The sequence below is a fragment of the Centroberyx gerrardi genome, chromosome 2 (genome assembly GCF_048128805.1).
Source record: "Centroberyx gerrardi isolate f3 chromosome 2, fCenGer3.hap1.cur.20231027, whole genome shotgun sequence".
In the NCBI taxonomy this organism is placed as follows: domain Eukaryota; kingdom Metazoa; phylum Chordata; class Actinopteri; order Beryciformes; family Berycidae; genus Centroberyx; species Centroberyx gerrardi.
The window spans coordinates 9,371,418-9,391,370 of record NC_135998.1 but is presented as its reverse complement, the minus strand read 5'-3'; the positions used below and the strand labels follow the sequence as shown (position 1 = coordinate 9,391,370).

The 19,953-nt window shown below is 40.5% G+C and overlaps 1 protein-coding gene across 1 annotated transcript in view; it reads left to right on the top strand.

Moving 5' to 3' along the window:
• Nucleotides 1–2,999: 2,999 nt before the first annotated feature.
• The window catches only part of tsc1b (TSC complex subunit 1b), a 39,485-nt gene continuing 22,531 nt past the window's right edge, over nucleotides 3,000–19,953 (top strand). The window contains exons 1-8 of the mRNA XM_071909681.2: nucleotides 3,000–3,049; nucleotides 14,194–14,404; nucleotides 14,683–14,786; nucleotides 15,410–15,562; nucleotides 16,750–16,894; nucleotides 18,896–19,050; nucleotides 19,155–19,228; nucleotides 19,335–19,513. Coding sequence (XP_071765782.1) covers nucleotides 14,296–14,404; nucleotides 14,683–14,786; nucleotides 15,410–15,562; nucleotides 16,750–16,894; nucleotides 18,896–19,050; nucleotides 19,155–19,228; nucleotides 19,335–19,513 — 919 coding nt within the window. The 5' untranslated portion in view covers nucleotides 3,000–3,049; nucleotides 14,194–14,295. The remainder of the gene's footprint in view (nucleotides 3,050–14,193; nucleotides 14,405–14,682; nucleotides 14,787–15,409; nucleotides 15,563–16,749; nucleotides 16,895–18,895; nucleotides 19,051–19,154; nucleotides 19,229–19,334; nucleotides 19,514–19,953) is intronic.

Genomic DNA, 19,953 nt, shown 5'->3' with positions numbered 1-19,953 from the left:
GTGTCACACATTGCTTATCACTGCTTAAACAGATAAACTGAGTAATAAACTGAATAAAGGTTGCATTGTATTATCTCACAAAATCTATCACAAGTCCAACAGCTTTCATCTTAGTGTCTTAGTTGCTCCTTCTCCTCCATGTTTCATCTGATTTGTCTGGCTTGATGTATAAGTTTAAGGTAGGTAAGCTGGCTCCCCAGCTTGATGGCCCTGTTTTACACTTGAACCAATTTTCGTCTATATTAACGTGTGATGTAGCCTATATGATGCTATGATGAACTGTTTATGCACAGCAGGCTGGTCAGGGATCGGATGGCAGAACAACAGCAATATTCAAATTTGATGTAGTGTGGCCATTTTAGAAACAAATTTCAAATGTGTTTATTTATACAGCCCTTTATCACACGCATGTCTCAAAGGACTTTACAGAAAATGAGCCTAACTAGATCTAACTGATCAACCATAGAACAGAATGATAAAGGGCAAACACAAGGATGCAGAACAAAGGGCAAGACACACAAAAGCAGATTTTAGCAAGACATAACAGCCCACCTATCCTACATAAACCTACCCGACATCACCAGCCTTAGACCCTCAACGCATACAAGGAAAAACCTCCAAGAAAACCTAGAAACGGTACTTCAGATTGGTATTTACAACTGACATTGTCCCTGTAGAATTCTAACATGGCTGCCTACACCTGCCTCTAGCTATTTAACAAAACTCAATACCACAAAAATCTGTGCTGTGACCCAGAGACCCTTTGGTGTTCACAGACCTCAAGGCTCAGTCTAATATTCCGGTCAGCCTGAGATATTCTGAAGCCTGGTTGGTGGCTGGGCTTTTCACATCCGGGCCCCAAGGCTTTGTAACACCCTGCCTAAGGAGCTCAGACTGGCAAAAGCATTGTCATCAGCTTTTGAAACACATTTTTAAAGATGTGTGTAAGTATAATTTGTTTTTTCACCTTTTCTTTGTTATTGTGGTATTTGCTTGTTTCAGTAACCATATTTGTAATTATTGTCAGTTGTAATCAAAAGCCAATATTATCTTATTGGCTTTTATTTATTTAGTCTATGAAGGGTTTTATAACTGTGTTTTGAAAAGTACTATACAAATTAAGTTTATTATACTTATGAATCACAAACAAACTTACAACCAACAAACAACAATTGAGAATGCCAGCTATAAGCTCCATCTCCATATACCATAAATGGGAAAGACATCTTGAGCAATCATGGTTTAGAAAAACAACAGAACAAGCTTTAAAGCCATACTAGGTTTGAGCACAGACAATTCCGCGAGCTAGAAAAACCTCAGCGCCGCCACATGCGTGCACAAATGAAAAGGCTGCCTTCTGAAACGCAGAATGCCAACCCACTCAAAGCATTGCATGTCTTATTGCAGAAAAAAAGCCAATAACAGGCTTGTCCCACCTTACATTAGGTTTCTCTTCTTAGCTTAAATGTCTGGTTTGTTTGGAGATTAGTAAAACTTGACTCTCACTTGTGGCGTCTGGTGGTCTGTGTGGTCAGATTTGATGGCCTGTTGATCGTTTTTTTTTTAGGTCTGATTAACTTTAGGATGGGTGCTGCACACCTGGCCTCGGCACATCATCAGTGGCCAAATAAGGAAGCATATGGACTTCTCTTTATAGGTAAATTTTCATCAGGACCTTGGAAGAAAGGCCAGCAGGCTGCTCTTTCAGCACTGATCCAGTTCCACAGCCCACTGGGAGTTGTCCCGGTGCTTCAGATCCGATTCCATAAACCATCTTGGGTCCCAAACCCAGTTAGAACAAGACCTTCACTGAGCATTCACAGGAAGCTTGAAGAAAACTGTTTTCAGTGCACATGTGTATATATATATTTATATATATCATGTAGTCTTTAGGGAAATTGTATGCTTTTCTACAAATGAATAGATGCAAAAGACTCTTAAGCAGGGATGTAGTGGAGGGTAAACCCACCTAAGCAATGTTTACCTGCCTTTTATTTGTAGAAAGGAGTTTACTCACCTTTTTAGATTTATTTATGATGTAAATTCATAGTATATAATCAAGTAGAATCAATATGAGGTAAGTTCAGTGAGGTTAGTGTTTAAGGAAAAAATGATTTTCTGAAAATTTGAATTTTGCTTAGATTGTTGGTTTAGATTTTGTTTAGATTGTTTGTTTATGTTATTGCCTTTTGACCACTGACTGAAGATCATAGTTTACCCACCCTTTTATTTACAACTAGATCTACATCACTATAGTTGACTAGGTTAAATTATTTCCACAGGTAGGAGAACATTTTCCTAACAGCTGGAGGAAAACCATATTTTAACAAAAAAAGGCTGAGAGGTGAAACAAAACTTAGTCCTCAATTATGTCAAATCTGCCAGACCAGCAGCTTAATCAGAATTATTTTGATTGCATTGCGTGCAAATGAGGGACAGTACAACACTATAGTTGGACAATACACTATGGACAGAAGACCACCTATCCAGTCATGTATTTGGGGGTTTGCATATAGAACAGGCCAATTCTGAGCAATAGATGTCCAACAGCATCCCTGATTTAGGAGATTATGCTGCCCATGTTCCCACAATGTAAAATAAACAATATGGCTGCATATACACACTTTCAACTGTAATATTTGTAATTCTCATAGTTTGCTGTGTATAATCTTCCCGCTGAGCTGGTAAAAAAAAAACACATTTTTCTCATTTGCGCATGCGCTCTTCACATGTGTCACGCGAAACCGCATTACACAAATTCATCCTTCCACCTATGAGGAAAAAACAATATTAGTTTCACTGCAAGGCAGGGAAATTGCGCATAGTATGGATATAAAAACACGATCAGGAGGTATTATAAGTATTTTATTAAATTAAAATGAGATGTTGCTCGGGTAAATGAGTCGTAAAAGTTGCAGTTGGATGTTCTGGGGCGCTAACTTCTGGGATTAGTTTTGCATGCAGACAGACAGCGGAGGCTGACTGCGGTGGGATGGGCTGTGAGGTGTTCAAGATGGCGGCGCCCTGTGGAGTGCAGCTACTCTAACAGGTAAACAGGTCCATTTATTTACGTGTTATGTTTCTCTGCAGCAAAATTCAACATTTGCGACTGTATTTGTTAAACACGGGCTGCTTGGCGTGCCTCTCCGCCGACCGATCACGACTGTCAAACCGCCGCTTTCCCCCTGATCGCTGTCCCCAGCTAACGTTAGCTCTCCGCGATGAGACTGACTTGTTTTTGGAAAGACCCAGTTGATTTCGTTATGACCGTGGATGCTGATATTTTAGAGATTTGAATGCGCTTTCTGTGTCGCTGTGGATGTTGCGATGGGGATCGGGTTGCCAAGAAAAATGCCTACAAATATAATCGGATAAAGTAAACCCAACCCTGCCCATTGTTCTCCCCGAGTTGTTTACGACAGGCAGCAGTCAGTGGTCAGTCCATACAGCGAGCAGGGCTGGGAGTTTTCAGCTGCCTGTTTATTCATACACAGCCTCATGCTTCAACCTGCAAAGTGCGGGTCCAGGTGTGCAATACTGGCGTGATTACATGCGTGGAAATATATATAACCGATTATCATTACAGCCATCGGATATTTTGCTCGCCTCTCCTCTCCTGGTTGCATCTTAACTCAGTTCTTGCATCTTTCTGCATCATGCTCAGCCAAGTTTGAGGCGTAGACGTGCTTTTATCTTTCAACTGCAATCAAACTTGCAATCAACTTCAGCACTAACAGCATCTCCTCTATCATTGTTATTATTAGTAGCATTATCATGCCCGTCACTCAGTTTCTCCAGACTACTCTACAGAAGATCAGTAATGCTGGTCACTGGCTTCACAATATAACCCCGACCCTCTGTCAACATTTAAACTGAATTGCAATATCACCATGCAAATTTCTGTTTGTCAAAACTTTGCCTAATCTTTGGACATCTCCATGCAACTCTTGACATGTTAAACGCTCTAAATCACCTTTAGACAGTCTTAAATGTGGACCACTCACCTGGGATTACACCTCATTATAAGTAAGGTAAACACAGGCCTACTATTTAATTAAAAAAAATATATATTCAGACCTTTTTGGTATATACTGCAACAACTAGTATAAAAAATATACCCAGATTTTATATGTTCTGAGCTTATATCTGCAAATTTTTAATGTGAAATAAAGATTTCAAATGTGTCTGGGCTGAAACCATTATCCTACAGTGGTGAGATAAATAAAATACCCAGCGAGTCCATAAATGTAATTTAACTTTTGCCTATATTTGCTCCTATTATTTGTTCATGTATAATTAAGCTTTTGCCCATTTTAAATTTGTAAATTATGTTTAGTGATTTAGGGTTTGGCATCTCTGAATCAAACTAAGTTAAATTATTTAACAGTCTCATTGTGAGAAGTATATCATCAAGTTATGCTGAAACCTACATTTATTTGTAGATTCATAACTCTGTGTATTACAGTTAACACCTTCAATATTTCCATTTTCTCTCATTTTCATCTCCTGCAACAACAAGGCTCTATTTGATTCCTGAACAGGGCAGTTGGGTTGATTTAAAAAACAAAAAAACAACAGTGCTTTAAATGGACTGAGCGAGGCTGTTTGTGCCTTGTATGAAATTGCCCATAATATGAATGCAGGAGAAAAGGAGGCTGTGCAAAACAGCTTGTACACAGCCAAATGTAATTTCCAGTGTTTACATGGAAGTGCTCGCTCCGCATAAAGGTTCTTTGTGTCCTCCTGAGCGCTCCAGAGCTGCTTGAGGTCACGCTGAGGCTGGTTCCTGTTTGTGCCACTGGCCCGACCGTGGATCCCTGTAAAGATGCTCAGAGGGGACAAAACATCCACATCTAAACACCACTTTGCTCACCCCAACTCCCAAACCCCATGACGGAGCAGTTAATTGATAACTTGGGAGACAATTGCTCCGTGGTTCGCTTTGTGAATCAATGAGCAAGACCGTCTTCTTCGAGCATTAGCTTCTTGTTTTGATTTGGTCTGAGTGAGGGAGGCTCAAGACAAATGTTGTTTTTTCTCCCAGAGTACAGCGCTTTTTTTTTCTGGTTTATGCTTTTGTATAGTGGAAATTATGAGAAGAAATATGTTGGTCATTGATTCATTTCGTATTGACTACACTTACATGGACAGCAATAATCAAACTATTGGCCTTATTCTAAATAAGACAAGCTGTTTCCATGGGTTGCTTATAGAACTATTCCATTCATATCCCTGTTTACATGCTGTGGAGAAAAGTCTGATTAACAGGACAAAGGAGAATCACTGGAGCACACAGACAGTTTAAGACTTTATTGAAAACTTCATGATATCCGTTTACCCCAGAATCCTGAGCATGGTGACAGTTTCAGCCTCACCCCCCCAAAAATGTTGGAACTTCTTTTCTCAGTCATCTTTTTCCTCTGGAAACAAGTTCTCAAGCAGCTGGATCGCCGCTTGTGTCTCAAAAAGCCGCAAATCCTCCGATAAGCGAGAGTCATAGTTGGATTAAGGTGTTTACATGTCTAAAATGCCCTTCAATAATGTCACTAAAATGGGAATGCTCCATATGTCTTAATGGGATTATGCTTACTCCGACTAAGACCTTATTTCATTTAAGGTAATCAGAAAATGCCGTTTAGGCTACATTGCAATTTCTTATTCACACTATTGTCTTAATCGGGTTAATATCGGATTAATGCTGTCCATGTCAACATACTCATTGTCCTACTCTCCAGATCAGCTCCAGTTATCATTGGATTTTGGAGCATGTGACACTATAGTGAGAGATTAATCACAACTATTCTGCATCGATGTTATACACTAATGGAGTGGTTTATAGCCTGTACACTAAAACAAACCTTTGGAGCACTCTCGGCACATTTTGGTCACATTATAGTTCTTATTTTAACTTGGTGGAGCTGCTGGTGGTGCAGTCTAAATGTTGAAAGGAGCGCTTGGGTGTTGATGAGATATGTGCAGCTGATTCATTACTCCAGTTAGGGAATAAGCTGCTGGGTGCGGACACCCTGATGATAATGACCTGCCTATCAGGATTATTTATGCCTGTTTTTCAGCTGGAAATTTGGAAGGCTCCTGTGGCCTCTTTTACTTTGAATGACTGACTCAGCGTCTCAGCTTAAGTGGTATCATAGAAAACATTAATAGATTAAAAACATTAAAGGGCAAACATATTAAACCAGGTAGTGTTTTGTTTTTATACTCAGTTCTGCTCTGGTATAAAGGTTAAATATTGTTTTTTTTAAATGAAATTCTTCATACTAGGCTTTGGTTGTGACTATGGAATTGTAAACAGGGAGGGTTGAAATCACTGAGGGCCAAATAAGGTTCAAGTAATATATTTGGATTCATCACACTGTCTTAAACACTTCTTGGAATTTTTCCGCTTTATTTGTTTTCCTAATCTGGTCTTAATCAGTTCTCTGAACTTGGTGTGGTCAGATGTTTTGCCCTGCAGGGTATATCTTTGGTTGTTAGGCCTATCTTTGTTAGTTTTATATTATGCTAAATGACAGAAGAGAGGCTGTGAACATGAACCTTACCATCACAATCATTTTTTAATAGATTATGTTGTAAACCATGACCTAAAATAAAGAACATTGTCTTAAAACACAGTGAAAACACAGAATTGTTATTTAGTAGGCAATGAGTAGTAGCAATCAATAAAATTATATTTATAAATGGACATGAATCACTGAGTTTGATTCAACGTACTGTGTGATATAGGCCTATATTTTCAATTCCCTTTTTACAAGTTAAGCCTATTCTCACTGAGCTTTGAATGCAACCACCTGAGGGCAACATGATGACTTTCCTTCCTTAGGTCAGGATTTCTTGTGGGTATCACCAGCCTACCTCCTCTTATAGGAGTCTGGCCGAGTCAGGGTGTTTTGGTCACAAATGCGACCAAAATTGGAATTGTGTGACCTACCTACAAATTAAATTGGGGCGCACTGGTGTGTCTACAAATAATTGTCATCGCATTTGTTTTTTTTGTTTTTTTTTGAGTAACTTCTTCAAAGCGAGCATGGCAGCCCCTCTCCTGTTATCTATTCTGTTTGAGCAAATCAAACGTCAACTTGATTTTGTTAACCTCAAACCTGTTTTTTTATTTGTGTGCTAAAATCAAATCCCCTTCCTCAGGTTTCCTCTCAGAAGACAGTGTTTTATACAGATAGCTCATAACTGACCCCTTTCCAGCTGGCTACCTTTTGTTTTTAATACAGGTAATGCCCCCAAATCTGATCAGCGTATTGATGTTAGGAGCCTTGGAGTCACACATGAGATATAGATCTATCTCCACTCTTGGTCTCACCTGATTTTAGTGCAGTTGCAGACAGGAGAAAGGAGCTTTGCTGCTGTTGTATCTCATCCAGTCCAACAGGTCCGCCTGACTCCTGTTCGACACTCATGACAGTGAAACGTTTGATTCTGTAGCCCGCTCCAGACTGCTCACATGTGTTTGTAACAGTGCATGCTAGACAGAAACTTTACACCTTTTAGTTGTCAGGTATAAAAAATCAACACTGTGAACATGAGTGCACTGCTGTACTCACAGGCTTGATGCGACTCGACAGTCAGGATTTTCTATGATAGCCGAGTTGAGGTGTAACGTTTAGGGCAGAGAGCATTGAAGCTGTGTTAACAACTGATTATTATTATTAGAATTGGTGCTCCATTTCTTTGTGTATATTTAACAATTATCAGAACGTTTCCGCTTTGTACTTTGTTTTAATTATTAGCAAATTTTGTCATTTATGAGGTCTCCTGCAAACAATTTATTCATCGACTTTTTATTCAAGTTTCTCTTCTCCAGTCAAGTACAAGCAGCAGAGGAGGGGGAGGCATGCTGTAGTTCTTTCCCACTGGAAGGTTTCCACACTATATGCTCCTCCAGTGTTTGTTCCCTGAGCAACAAATTGTTTGAACAAAATTAATTACAACTGCTGACCATGACTAACAATGACTTCTCCTGCATCCAAGTGCGTTTTTTTTTTCCTTCTGTGTAAACTTGGTTATCATCTGCCATCACAGACAGTCGATGAAGTTAAAAGACTACAAGCAGACCATTATACAAAATTCAGATCTGTATCTTTATAGCAACGACACGTGGTGTTCAGATGTGCCTTACAACACAATTTTGCTCTCCCAGCTAGCAGGTTAACACACCCCGGGAATTTGATTCTGTCATTTTTGCTGGTGCAATGTGGATGTTAAGCAACTTGTCTAGAGTCACACCAAGACTTCAGTCTCATTAAGATTGACATTAAGGTCTTGGCAATCAAATGTAGATGCTAAGCAAGTTGAGATACATGCTTCAACCTGAGTATCTCAGGAGGGAAAAGAGTTGGAGCAGTGTAGAGAAAGTGTCATTGGCATAGTAATGGTAGGAGATGTTGTGGGATGTGATGGCAGAATCAAGCCGTCAACTAGAGAACCTCAGTGGATAGGGTTTGTAGTAAAGACGGAGACTCCTGCCAGGATATCGGTGGTCAGACAAGTAGGAGGCGAACCATGGATGTGGACCCAGAGATCCTCAGGTAGAGTGGTAAGGAGCTTCTGATGGTTGACAGTGTCAGTGGCAGCACACGGTCTAGGACAGGGGTCATCAATTCTGGTCCTTGAGGGCTGGTGTCCTGCACACTTTTGGTCCTTCCTGGTAGCTAATGAGCCATACCTGGGCCATACCATAGTCAAGAAGTGTCTCAGCGTAGGAAATTGGTCCTAACTGCTTGAGTGATGTAAATTTGTCCTTCTTTTACGCCTGGGAGTAGGAGCGTGTTATCACCATTCCTTTCGTAGGAAAGAGCTCCTATTTCCACCAGAATTTAGGAGAGCTCAAGAGGTGTCCGGACCCGTTAGGAGTTCCCAGCAGATGGTGTTGAGACGACGATGCGCACATGTTCCGTGGAAGGAAGGATGAGTTAAGTTAGGAACACTTGACAACACGGAGCTTAAAAGATATTGACATGATCAAAATTGAATACTTTTTGTGACTGACCTTATCCAGGATGTCGTCTGTCCAACTAGATAGGTCTTGTGCCATCTTTTCAAACGCAAGGTGATTTTTAAATTCCCCGGGTCACTTTTGTTCAGCATTATAGACATGGGGCCTCAGGCCTTGGTCGGTGTGCACGTCGGCTGATGTAGGACACAGCCTCTTCGTTCAACCAATCGCACAATACGACAGTGGAACGGCTTCAATTCTTACAGTCTGACAGGCTGATAATCAAGATTTTAACTAATCGCACAGTCTGACATAAATTGGACGCAATAGATGGCCACAATCGGACAGTCTACATACAGCTTTAATGGAGTTTTTTTTTTTTTTTTAGGGTTGTACAGTCAAGGCGGGGTGTTCTTTTGTTAAGGCAGCTATCTATGCTTGTCAGGTGCTGCAGGAAACCCTGAATTTCTTGCACTAGGCTTCATTTTATATGACCAAGTATTAAGGTAAATTAAATCAACAAAAAATCTGCAAGGGAATTTCCACTGGCGATGGATTCAGCCTGTCGCTGATTACTGAAGTATTCGTCCAATTGGCTCACACTAGTATGTACTTTAAAACTCCTTAAGCTGTCAGTGTTTATGTACTACTGTCACTAAGACAAATGGAAATGTGAGTCTTTGTGGCAAGTGTGATGAAGGTACCAAAATCAGACCACCACCACTTACTGTTTCGCCGACACCATTTTTAAATTCCCCGGGTCACTTTTGTTCAGCGTCAGACACGGGGCGTCAGAGCTCGGTCGGCTCATCGGCTGACGTAGGTGAACGGTAAATGTGAGTAAAGTTGGCAAGTCACTATAATAGTTTTATCAGCTGTAACATCCTCTTCACCTTAATAATCACCTTAGTAATCAGAAGGTAGAATTTCCAGCCTGAGCTTGATAACTTTCCAAAATTTTAAGTTGTATAATGTCTCAATATGAAAAAGGGATAATGTTACCATTGGCTTTAATTATGTTATTGATTATTTATTAGTTGACGTTATGTTAATCTGATGCACAAGCTATGCAAACCCCTTCTAATGCACAACATGGGTCAAAAATGACCCGTATTCATTCCCTATGTTATTTCATGCATGGCTGAGTGTTTCTTTGCTATATCTTTTCAATCAATTTATTTCATCATTTAATATTCCAAGTATTCATTAAATATCTTGTTTTTGATTACCACAAATCATTATTTTCATTTTTCCTTTCTTACTTTATGAACAAAAATAGTTTTTGTATTACTACATCAAGTTTACACACATGGGTCAAAAATGACCCATGTATGCAAGTGTGATTTAAAAAAACATAAAGACATACTATAATAATAATTTTGTTAAAATAATTATTTTAGCAGTGATTTGGACCAATAATACATTTAATATTTGAAATATGTTTATTTGTCACTTTGTCACACATAACATACACATATCACTGATAACCGATAACACTGATATTGAACTGTAGTGTATCTGTGGTGAACTGTAGTGAACTGTGGTGAATGTGACCGAATAAAAGAAAATAAAACAGTACAGCGCAAATTGGCATCTCAGTGCTTACATGCCTCACAAATGTCACAAATGACAACTACATGTTTGTGCTCCTTGCACACAGGCCTGGTGCACTGGGAACACCAGCTGCTGACTTTTCTGTCTTTGGCAGCTGGGCAGATCTTACACCTCTTCCTCTTCACTTGGCCCTCCTGTCTGATGTCCTCCTGTGGCTGGGTGGTGGCTGCGTTTTGTTTTTTTATCCCACATCTTCCCATTGCCTCTGTAATATGCTTTTGGAGGTGGGGTGTGCCCTCCATGCGCCTCTTCATATGTGGCATGACAAGCTCTTTGCCCAGCTCCTTGATGAATAGCCGCTGCCGTGCATTGGTCACACCACCCATGTAATCAGGGTGTTGTGCAGTGAAGTTGGTGTGGGCATTGAGGGTGGCAACATCCAGCACATTGTGCCAGAGCACCATGGGCCACCTCCGTGTTCTCCGCTTACATGAGTAGGTGCGAACCATCTGATCCATTGTGTCCACTCCTTTTGTTTTGTTATAGTACTGGATCACTTCTGGTTTCTTCTTCACACTTTTGTCATCCACTGCTTTGTCATCATGCATGGTGCTCAGGAGGACAACAGCCTTTCCCTTCTTCGGCACATAGCTCACCATGGTCATGTTGCCATTGAATCCAAATTCTGAGCTATGCATCTCCCTCGATTTGGATGGCTTCATGACAGGCGGTATGTCCGGCTTGTTCTGGCGAAGAATCCCCACAATGGTCAGGTTTTTCTCAAGGACCTTCTCAGCCAGAGGGACACTGGTGAAGAAGTTGTCCATTGTGATGTTGCGACCTATGATTTAAAAAAAAAACAACAAAAAAACAAAAACAAATGGTCAATTTATTTAATTTATTCTCTAAATTCTAACACTAAAATAAACTGAATGCATTATCTATTGTATTGTATTGCATTATTTTATTCCATTCTACTCTTTTGCTTATTAATAAATCAATTTCTCACAATGGTAATTAAAAATAAAATACACACTATGAAAGATTGGAAAAATGATCTAGGTATTGCGCTAGAACTTCAAGAGTATATTCATTTCTGTATTCTATATTCACCTGTCTGTCTGATTCCGCTGCACAACTGTTGGACAATATTCTCTCCACGGTTCCTCTGAACCTCCTCTCCTGGCTGTCTCCCTGTGTAGACCATTCCGTCTATCGCATGGGACCCTCGCATCGCACATCCAGAAGATTTTTATTCCGTATTTTGCAGGCTTGCTGGGCATGTATTGCAAGAACTTGCACCTGCCCCGGAATGGCACAAGCTGCTCATCTATGGTGACACAGTCACTGGGGATGAACCGTCTTCTGCAATTGGCCTGGGAACAGTCCCACACATACCTGAATGCCGCCATGTGGTCTGTTTCCAGTCGCAAAGCCCTGGTCCTCTTGTCATCAAACCGTATGAAGCTGCGGATATCCTCATATCTCCTGAGCCCCATGGTGGCTCGGTACATCGGATTTTGCAGCGGATCCAGAAACAGCTCCCGCAAGGCCACATCCCAGCTCTTGTCGCCCCCTGCAAGGACGGTCAAACCAATAAAGGCCATGAATTCCTCTTTGTCGATGCTTCTCCACTCTTTCCCTTTTGCTGCTGCTGCTCTTCGTCCCTCTAAGTTGGTGCATTTCAGAACCTCCTCAATGATGTTGTCACTGATGAACATATCCCAGGCATCTTTCGGTGAAACAGCTGTTGAACCAGGTGCAGGTCCTGGGCAGCTCCTCAGGATGTTGTGGCTTCTTGTTCTGCCCTGAGTGGGGGGATGCTCGTTCCAGTAAGACCCCTTTTTACTCAATCTATTGGACTGGGTCTGAGTTTCCTCTTCAGAGGACTCATCAGATGAGTCTTCTATGTCATCAAAGGAGTCTTCTTCATCTAGGAGAGCTGGATTCCAAGACCCACCCACAACTCCAGCTTGACCCTGTGGCATATAGTCTAGGTCATCAGCATCAGAGATTTCAGACTCAGAATCAGGACCAAGAATTGCCTCCTCATCTTCCTCATCCTGTTCTTTATGCAGCATCTCTATGACCATTTTAGCCGTAAATCTTTTATGACTGGGACCAGCCATACTAACACTCTGGATAAAGAAAATCAAAAGCACAAGAATATTTTCAAATGCACATCAATCAGTTTATCAAGTATATACTGTTCTATTTTGAGTTTTATTTTGTTGACCTAGCTAACGTTAGCTAGCTAGAATAGAATATGTCAACAGCTAGCTAGCTAATAGTATTGGACATATTTCTCTTTCTCACTAGTAATGGATAAATATTTTCTTAGGTAAAACAATTGTAAAATAAGACTTAGTTTGTTCATAAAGCAAGAAAGGAAAAATAAAAATAATGATTTGTGGTAATCAAAAACAAGATATTTAATGAATACCTGGAATATTAAATGATAAAATACATTTTTTTTAAAGATATAGCAAAGAAACACACAGACATGCATGAAATAACATAGGGAATGAATACAGGTCATTTTTGACCCATGTTGTGCATTAGAAGGGTAGTGATACAAAAATGATTTTTATTCAAAAAGTAAGAAAGGAAAAATGAAAATAAGGATTTGTGATGATCAAAAACAAGTTAATTGAGGAATACCTGGAATACTGAATGATGAAATTAATTTATTGCAAAGATATAGAAAATAAAAACTCAGTCGGGTCACTTTTGACCCATGCTGTGCATCAAAGGGTTAATGTCATCATTGTACCATCTTTAGAGACCCAACCCATAAACCATCCCAGGGAGGATATACAAAAACTTCACCAAACCGTTGCTCAAAACATGCCCAAAACTGAGCTGCATATTTGAGTGTTTTGGTGTGCCACCCATCCTACAGAAATGAGCATACAACTGTTGCAACACATTTTTACAGATTTCTAAGAAAACCAATTGGTCAATTCAAGGACTCGAATGACTACTACACCTGCATTTGAATTTACACAGTGTAGCCTGTTGAGACTGCTGTTCTGTTGGTTCCATTAACACAAAGTACATTGGAATGTTGCTGATGTTGTTTTTTGCTGATTTGGCATTAATATGATGTTTAATATGTTTATGTTTATTACTAAAACATCATATGTTTTAGTAATATTAGTAATCACTTTTTAAACTGAGTGGAATTCAATAGAAAATGTTTTGATCTGATTTACTCCCCCAAGGGGGAAATTCTGTTTTTGCCCTCTGGCTGGGTGCAGGGTCAGCCAGCTAGTGTGGCGTCCCTGGGGCAGACAGGGGTTAAGTATGTTGCTCAGGAATACGTCAACAGATATGACCTGATGGGGATCGAACCCGAGCCCCTCTGTTTAACATCTCTAACCACTAGGCCATCATGCCACCCAAATGCAATTCATATAAGACTGTTAGAGCCTTTTATTTATTGATAAAACATTCTTAATTTCTTGGTACATACATCCAAGTGCTTCATTGATGAAAAATATTTTTTTAATTTTGAAGAAAATCCACCTCTTGAATTGATTGAACTGGAAATACATTGAGCACAACACTGCTTTGCAAGACATTAGTGTGTTGGTATTGTCACATGACCGCTAATCCTAGATCAGAACTCTTATTCTGGGAAATGTTTCTGAATTGGCCTTGGTTTGATCTAGCGGTGCCTGGAGACTGTATTGGCGGGTGGCCCCAGGAGCCCTCCAGGCAGGCGGGAAGGACGCGGTGAGAGAGACGCTGCCTCCACCTCCAGCACTGCCACCATGGCCAGGGAGCAGCCCAACGTAGGGGACCTCCTCCCTCTCCTGGAGACCTCCGACCTCCACCAACTAGAAGAGATCAGAGGCCTTATCAATGAGCACCTCAGCACTGGTAAGACCACATAGGTTTTTCTTTCTATGTCCTAATTTTTAACGAGGGTCGAGTGGTATCTTAACTTTGACCAGTGTATCAAGAACTTTTGAGAGGCATTTATCTCATCAGAAATACTGTTATTGCCGTCCTTTTTTGCCATTCATTTGAATGCTTGTGGTCTTGTGAAACTCTTCTTTTAGCCTAGCTTCCCTGATGGATGAATTTGCTGAAATAATAGCTCCTACTCCCCTTTCATTCAAGAGCTCCTCTAAATATATTTTCTGTCTTCCTTTAAGAGCGAGGGTCCATGCTGCTGAATGGACTGGTGGACTATTTTTTGGAAACAAACTCTGCCCAGGCCATGCATATCCTCTCCTCAGTCAGAGAGCCACATGATAAGGTGAGAAATGCGCTGTGCCCTCTTAAGAAAACCTACTGTCTATTTATAGCCACAGCATTTATTATTACCCACCACTACAATGTCAGTATAACCCTTTGTACTCTCAGAATTGGCACATGACACTTTCCAATCAGACAAATGTAGACCCAGTAACACTCATAATTCATTTCATGCATCTCATTCTGTTGATAGAATTAATACATTAGCAGAACCTCCTCAAGGTATCCTGATATTAGCCAGTCACTGCACTTGGCTTCACTGCTGAAGCCATACTGTATGCCACACTGCTGAAACGCACACAGTTATAGGGTTTTGAATGTACAATCTACTGATAGTAGACACACGACTGTCTGCCATTCACAATTTCCTCCTGTCATCCTTGTACAATGAGTAATTCTGCACGTTAAGTCTCTGCTTCAATAAAGACAAGAAAAAACTCCTGTTCATGTATTGAAGTTGACAAGTGAAGTGATTTTGATTCCCATTCTTATCACCTCCTGCCCGTTATTGCATTATGCTTCATCGATTTGCTCCAAACGTAATCTTCTGTCTTCAGCTAACTTTCACCAGCATTGATGGTGTAAACTATCGGCCTAAACCCCGTCCTCCCTCTTTCCTCGCAGCACCTTTTGGACAAGATGAACGAGTGTATGACCAAACCGGCCTGTCGACTGCCCACCCTCACCCTGCTTGGCCATGTAGTCCGCAAGCAGCCGTCCTGGATCCACAAAATTGCTCGATACCCTCTACTGCTCTCGCTGCTCAAATGCCTAAAGGTATGACCCAATTATGAGTCAGTGAATGAAGACGTCTCCTTGGCAAGGGGTTGAGAGGGGGTGGATAGATGGAGGAAGCTACTTTTGTAGTTTATTTGATATTGGATGATTTGGAAAATTTTGATTAACCTGTGGTTTATCATTTGGTGACATAATCATATAATGAATTTGTTATTGGAAGTCATGTGTTGCTATTATCTTGCAGGGTTTCCCATATATTGATTATGTTTGGGTGGCCTGTCCAGGCCTGGCCAGTTAAATTAACAACCGGCAAAGTACATTTTTGTTTCAGTTTTATTTCAGGTGCTTTGATGCATGAAGCTGGCATTCAAACCTGGCGTTTCTCATCGATGCAGTTTTTAAAAAACAAAGATGTAGCGTGTTGGTGAACTGTAACAACCAATTAATTGGACCTAAGACACAGTATGGTATTGGTCACCTTTGGTCAGTTGTGTCTTTCCTGGCTCAATAGAGAGGTGAGGTTTGAACATAGCCTCTGCAACATTTGCTGATTATACTCTCATTTGACAGGTTTTGTGAAGCAAATATAACATACAACAATTTAGTCGGATTAAGTGAAGTTTATTTGTGAAGCCCTTAATCACAGTTACAGTCTCAAAGGGTTTCATAACGCCCACATTATGAAAACATGAAAACAATAAATGAAAATGAAAACAACACACCCCAACGTTAGACCCTCAACTGAGGACAAGGAAAAACTCCCACAAAACCTTATTAGGAGGAAAAAAGTGGAAGAAACCTTGGGTAGGGGGTGCTCAGAGAGGGATCCCTCTACTAGAACGGTCAGGCGTCCAATGGGTGCTGACAATGGACAAACAAAGATTAAATGTTGATGACAAAATGGAACATGAACAAAATGCACAGAATAAACACAGTAGGATCAAATGAGTAGAGGGATAAAGAACATTTTTCACACATTATTATTGTTACTATTAAATTCTTCCCTATAAGAGGTCACACTTGTAATCTTGTACAGTGGATTAAATACTTGTGAACATGAAGAACTGTTCAGATAGAATGTGATTTAATCGAGAAACATCTGCTAAGAAAGGGAGATTGACTTTGTTGAATCACCATTGTTTGATCTTCATCTTAAAAAAATCTCTATTTCAGTCTATCATCTCTATCTTTATCATTATCTTGCTGTGTTTTCTATCTCCTGGCAGACGGATACGGACGTAGTGGTCCTGATAACTGGAGTGCTGGTGCTGATCACTCTGCTACCCATGATCCCCCAGGCTGGGAAACAACACCTGTGGGAGTTTTTTGACATCTTTGGCCGCCTGGCATCCTGGAACCTGAAGAATCCCGGTAGGAAACTCCTGTTATGTCCCAAACATGTCTTTGCATCACGTCATGTTGGAATTGGAAGAGTTTTTGAGTTTGTTTTGCATGGGTCAATCCCAGCCTGTCGACAAAATGCTCAGTAAGATTTGGAGTGCTTGGAGTGCTGGGCCTTGTGACAAGCCTCTATTAGCCTGTAGTAAGGCAAAGGAAAATTGATTCTTTAATCCTCCATACAATGTAGGCTTTTATTTGTAATACAAGTACAAATACAAGGGTATTGAAATACCCTTGCATTTCTCTAGGGGATGTAGGATGTTAAATAAAGCACTAGAAGGATCATTAAAAGGCAACTTTGAAACATGAATTTATCTTATTTCAGAAACAAAATACTCACAGCAGTACAACTATGAGGTTTACCAAATATTTTGCAGTAATTTCAATGAACAACAACGTATTTGAGCAGGTATGGGAGGATTAAGGGAACGTTCTTAATTAACAGTTACATTAACGGTTTTCAATGGTCTACAGTGATGACCCCCCATCATCCAGTCCATCCAGAATAGCCCACACCTTTCCCCAATATTTGATCTTAAACTAATCATCTAACCCCCACTAGTGTCAGACAATGATGTTGATGTCCGAAAGTGTGAATATCTCTCAATGGCTACGGCAATAACAATCCGACAGTGAGTGCCATATTTCACACATACAAGTATTCACATGCCTGAAGAGAAATTGCGTGATGAAAGATGATGAAAACTATAGACGAGCATTATGAGCACTGCTATGAGTTCAGAAAATTATACTCACCTAAAAGCTTGGCGACAACTTTCCAAATGAATATTAAATCAAATTAAATAATGCATTGAATGAACAAAAGATACATACGGTGTGTCACTGAATGTATTTGCGTAAACATTTTACAAATTGTATTTGTGTTGTAATACAGCATGTTGCTTTGCTGCTTTCAGAGTGGGCTAAGGTAGTCTATATATCTATTGATACACACGTGGCTCACAACTCTTCCTGGTAATACCAGCATGGAAATGTCGGTAGGGTTAGTCTTTAGCTTCTTGAAAAAGTAATGCGTGTGTGTATGTTATGGTAAATGTGGGAAAATGGTAAATGTATACACTTACTGGTAAGTGTGCACATTTACAATAGAGTTGGTAAATGTACATATTTCCCAAGGTGTATAAATATCCCAGTTAATGTGTGTGTGGAAAACTGTAGTTACAGTAGCGTGAGGCTCTCCCATAGTCCTTGAGTGCCCTGCTGATCGCATAGGTGTAACATAATTATTACACATTATGCTCACTGTCCAGTGCTACAGTTCTGCATCTGAGGGCCTGTTGATGAATTCATTCAGATCAGGATATCGACCGAGAAGTTGACACATTTACACGGATGGAAATGAGTTGTGTAGGCTAGTGCATCCACTATCGGAGTAAAATATAAAATCAATCAAGCATCAGTTCCTTGGCCAAACTACATCTATGTTGAATACATAGGCTATCAACACGTTAATCTGCCTACCAAAATTAAAGAGGCACACAAGCCATTGAGCACCAATTTCCTCAGATGCGCTCCATCTTCACTCTGTGAAGCGGGTCAACCGGGACGGCATGCATGAAAACTTACCACACACTAAAACAGGCTCTGCCTTTGCCAATTTTCTGATGTTGTAGTGTCAAGTGAGTGAATCTCTTGCGCTTCACAGATCTCAGTTTATTACAGAAGCGAATCCAAAGAGGCGACTTGGCCCATAACAAAATGTCGTGACAGGACTGTGGGAGAGCCTTGCACTGCTGTGACTCGTGTTTTCCTCTCACATTAACCGGGAAAATTTACCACATTTACTGCCAGGGCATTTAACGCCACATTTACCACCATATTTATTGTAACACATACAGTCAGCCGTCAGTGAAGCAGCCCAGTAGCTCAGTTGGAAAAAAATGTTGCTGTTTAAGTTGAGTTTGTTGGCCCTGAGGTCATGTGTTGTCTGATGTTTTTTGCCACCTTCAGGGCATGTTTCAGAGGTTTACTTGATCCACTTGCACGCCAGTGTCTACTCACTCTTCCACCGCCTCTACGGCATGTACCCTTGCAACTTTGTGTCCTACCTGCGCTCCCACTACAGCATGAAGGAAAACATGGACACTTTTGAGGAGGTAGTGAAGGTGAGGATATTGTCACTGCTGCTTAGTCCTGTTGCTCTCCACTAGATTTTAAGTGTTGAATGATGATTAATAATATAAATTTTGTGTCCAACCCTCATATTCAGCCGATGCTTGAACACGTTCGTATACACCCGGAATTGGTGACAGGAACCAAGGACCATGAGCTCGACCCCACCAGGCAAGTCTCTCACTAATCTGCCTTGCAGAATAATAGTGGAGGGATGAATCTATTTTTCTAAGTACGCTATATCGCCTTGATTGACGGTTCTGTCCTTTTGATACAGATGGAAAAAGTTTGAAATCCACGACATCGTCATCGAATGTGCCAAAGTGTCTCTAGACCCCAAGGAGGCCTCATGTGAGGAGGGCTACGCCACCATGCCTGAGAACTTTTACCCCCACCTCCACCTCCGGCCCCAGGACTGCACATCCAGCCCCTACACAGACTTCCACAGCAGCTATGGTCAGAAAACACTTTTGGTCATTATAAATATAGAAATCAGTGTTTCACAGGTACCTCATGCAACCTTCAGATTAATAAGTAAGAGAAGAATGCTGTTGATTGATTTTTATGAGTCAACGTTTCCTTCTCGTGACGTAGAAGCTAAGTAAGTGGCAGGCGGCAAAAACACTATTTTGCAATAAGTAATTAAACAGGATGTGGTTTTGTCTCCTTAGATGTCAGTCTGTTTACTCTGACATTATATTATTAAAATCAAGTTTTTAGTGTGCAGGCTTTAGTCTTCTGCTGTAACTTACACAGCTATTACACACCTAATGTTGACGAACGTGTAACTTCAGCTCAAACTATGAAATCTCATGGACCACATTTAGATGTTACAGAGATATTTTAGGCATTTATTATTACAAGGGTTAAGCTGTTGACATGCACCTTTGACACCC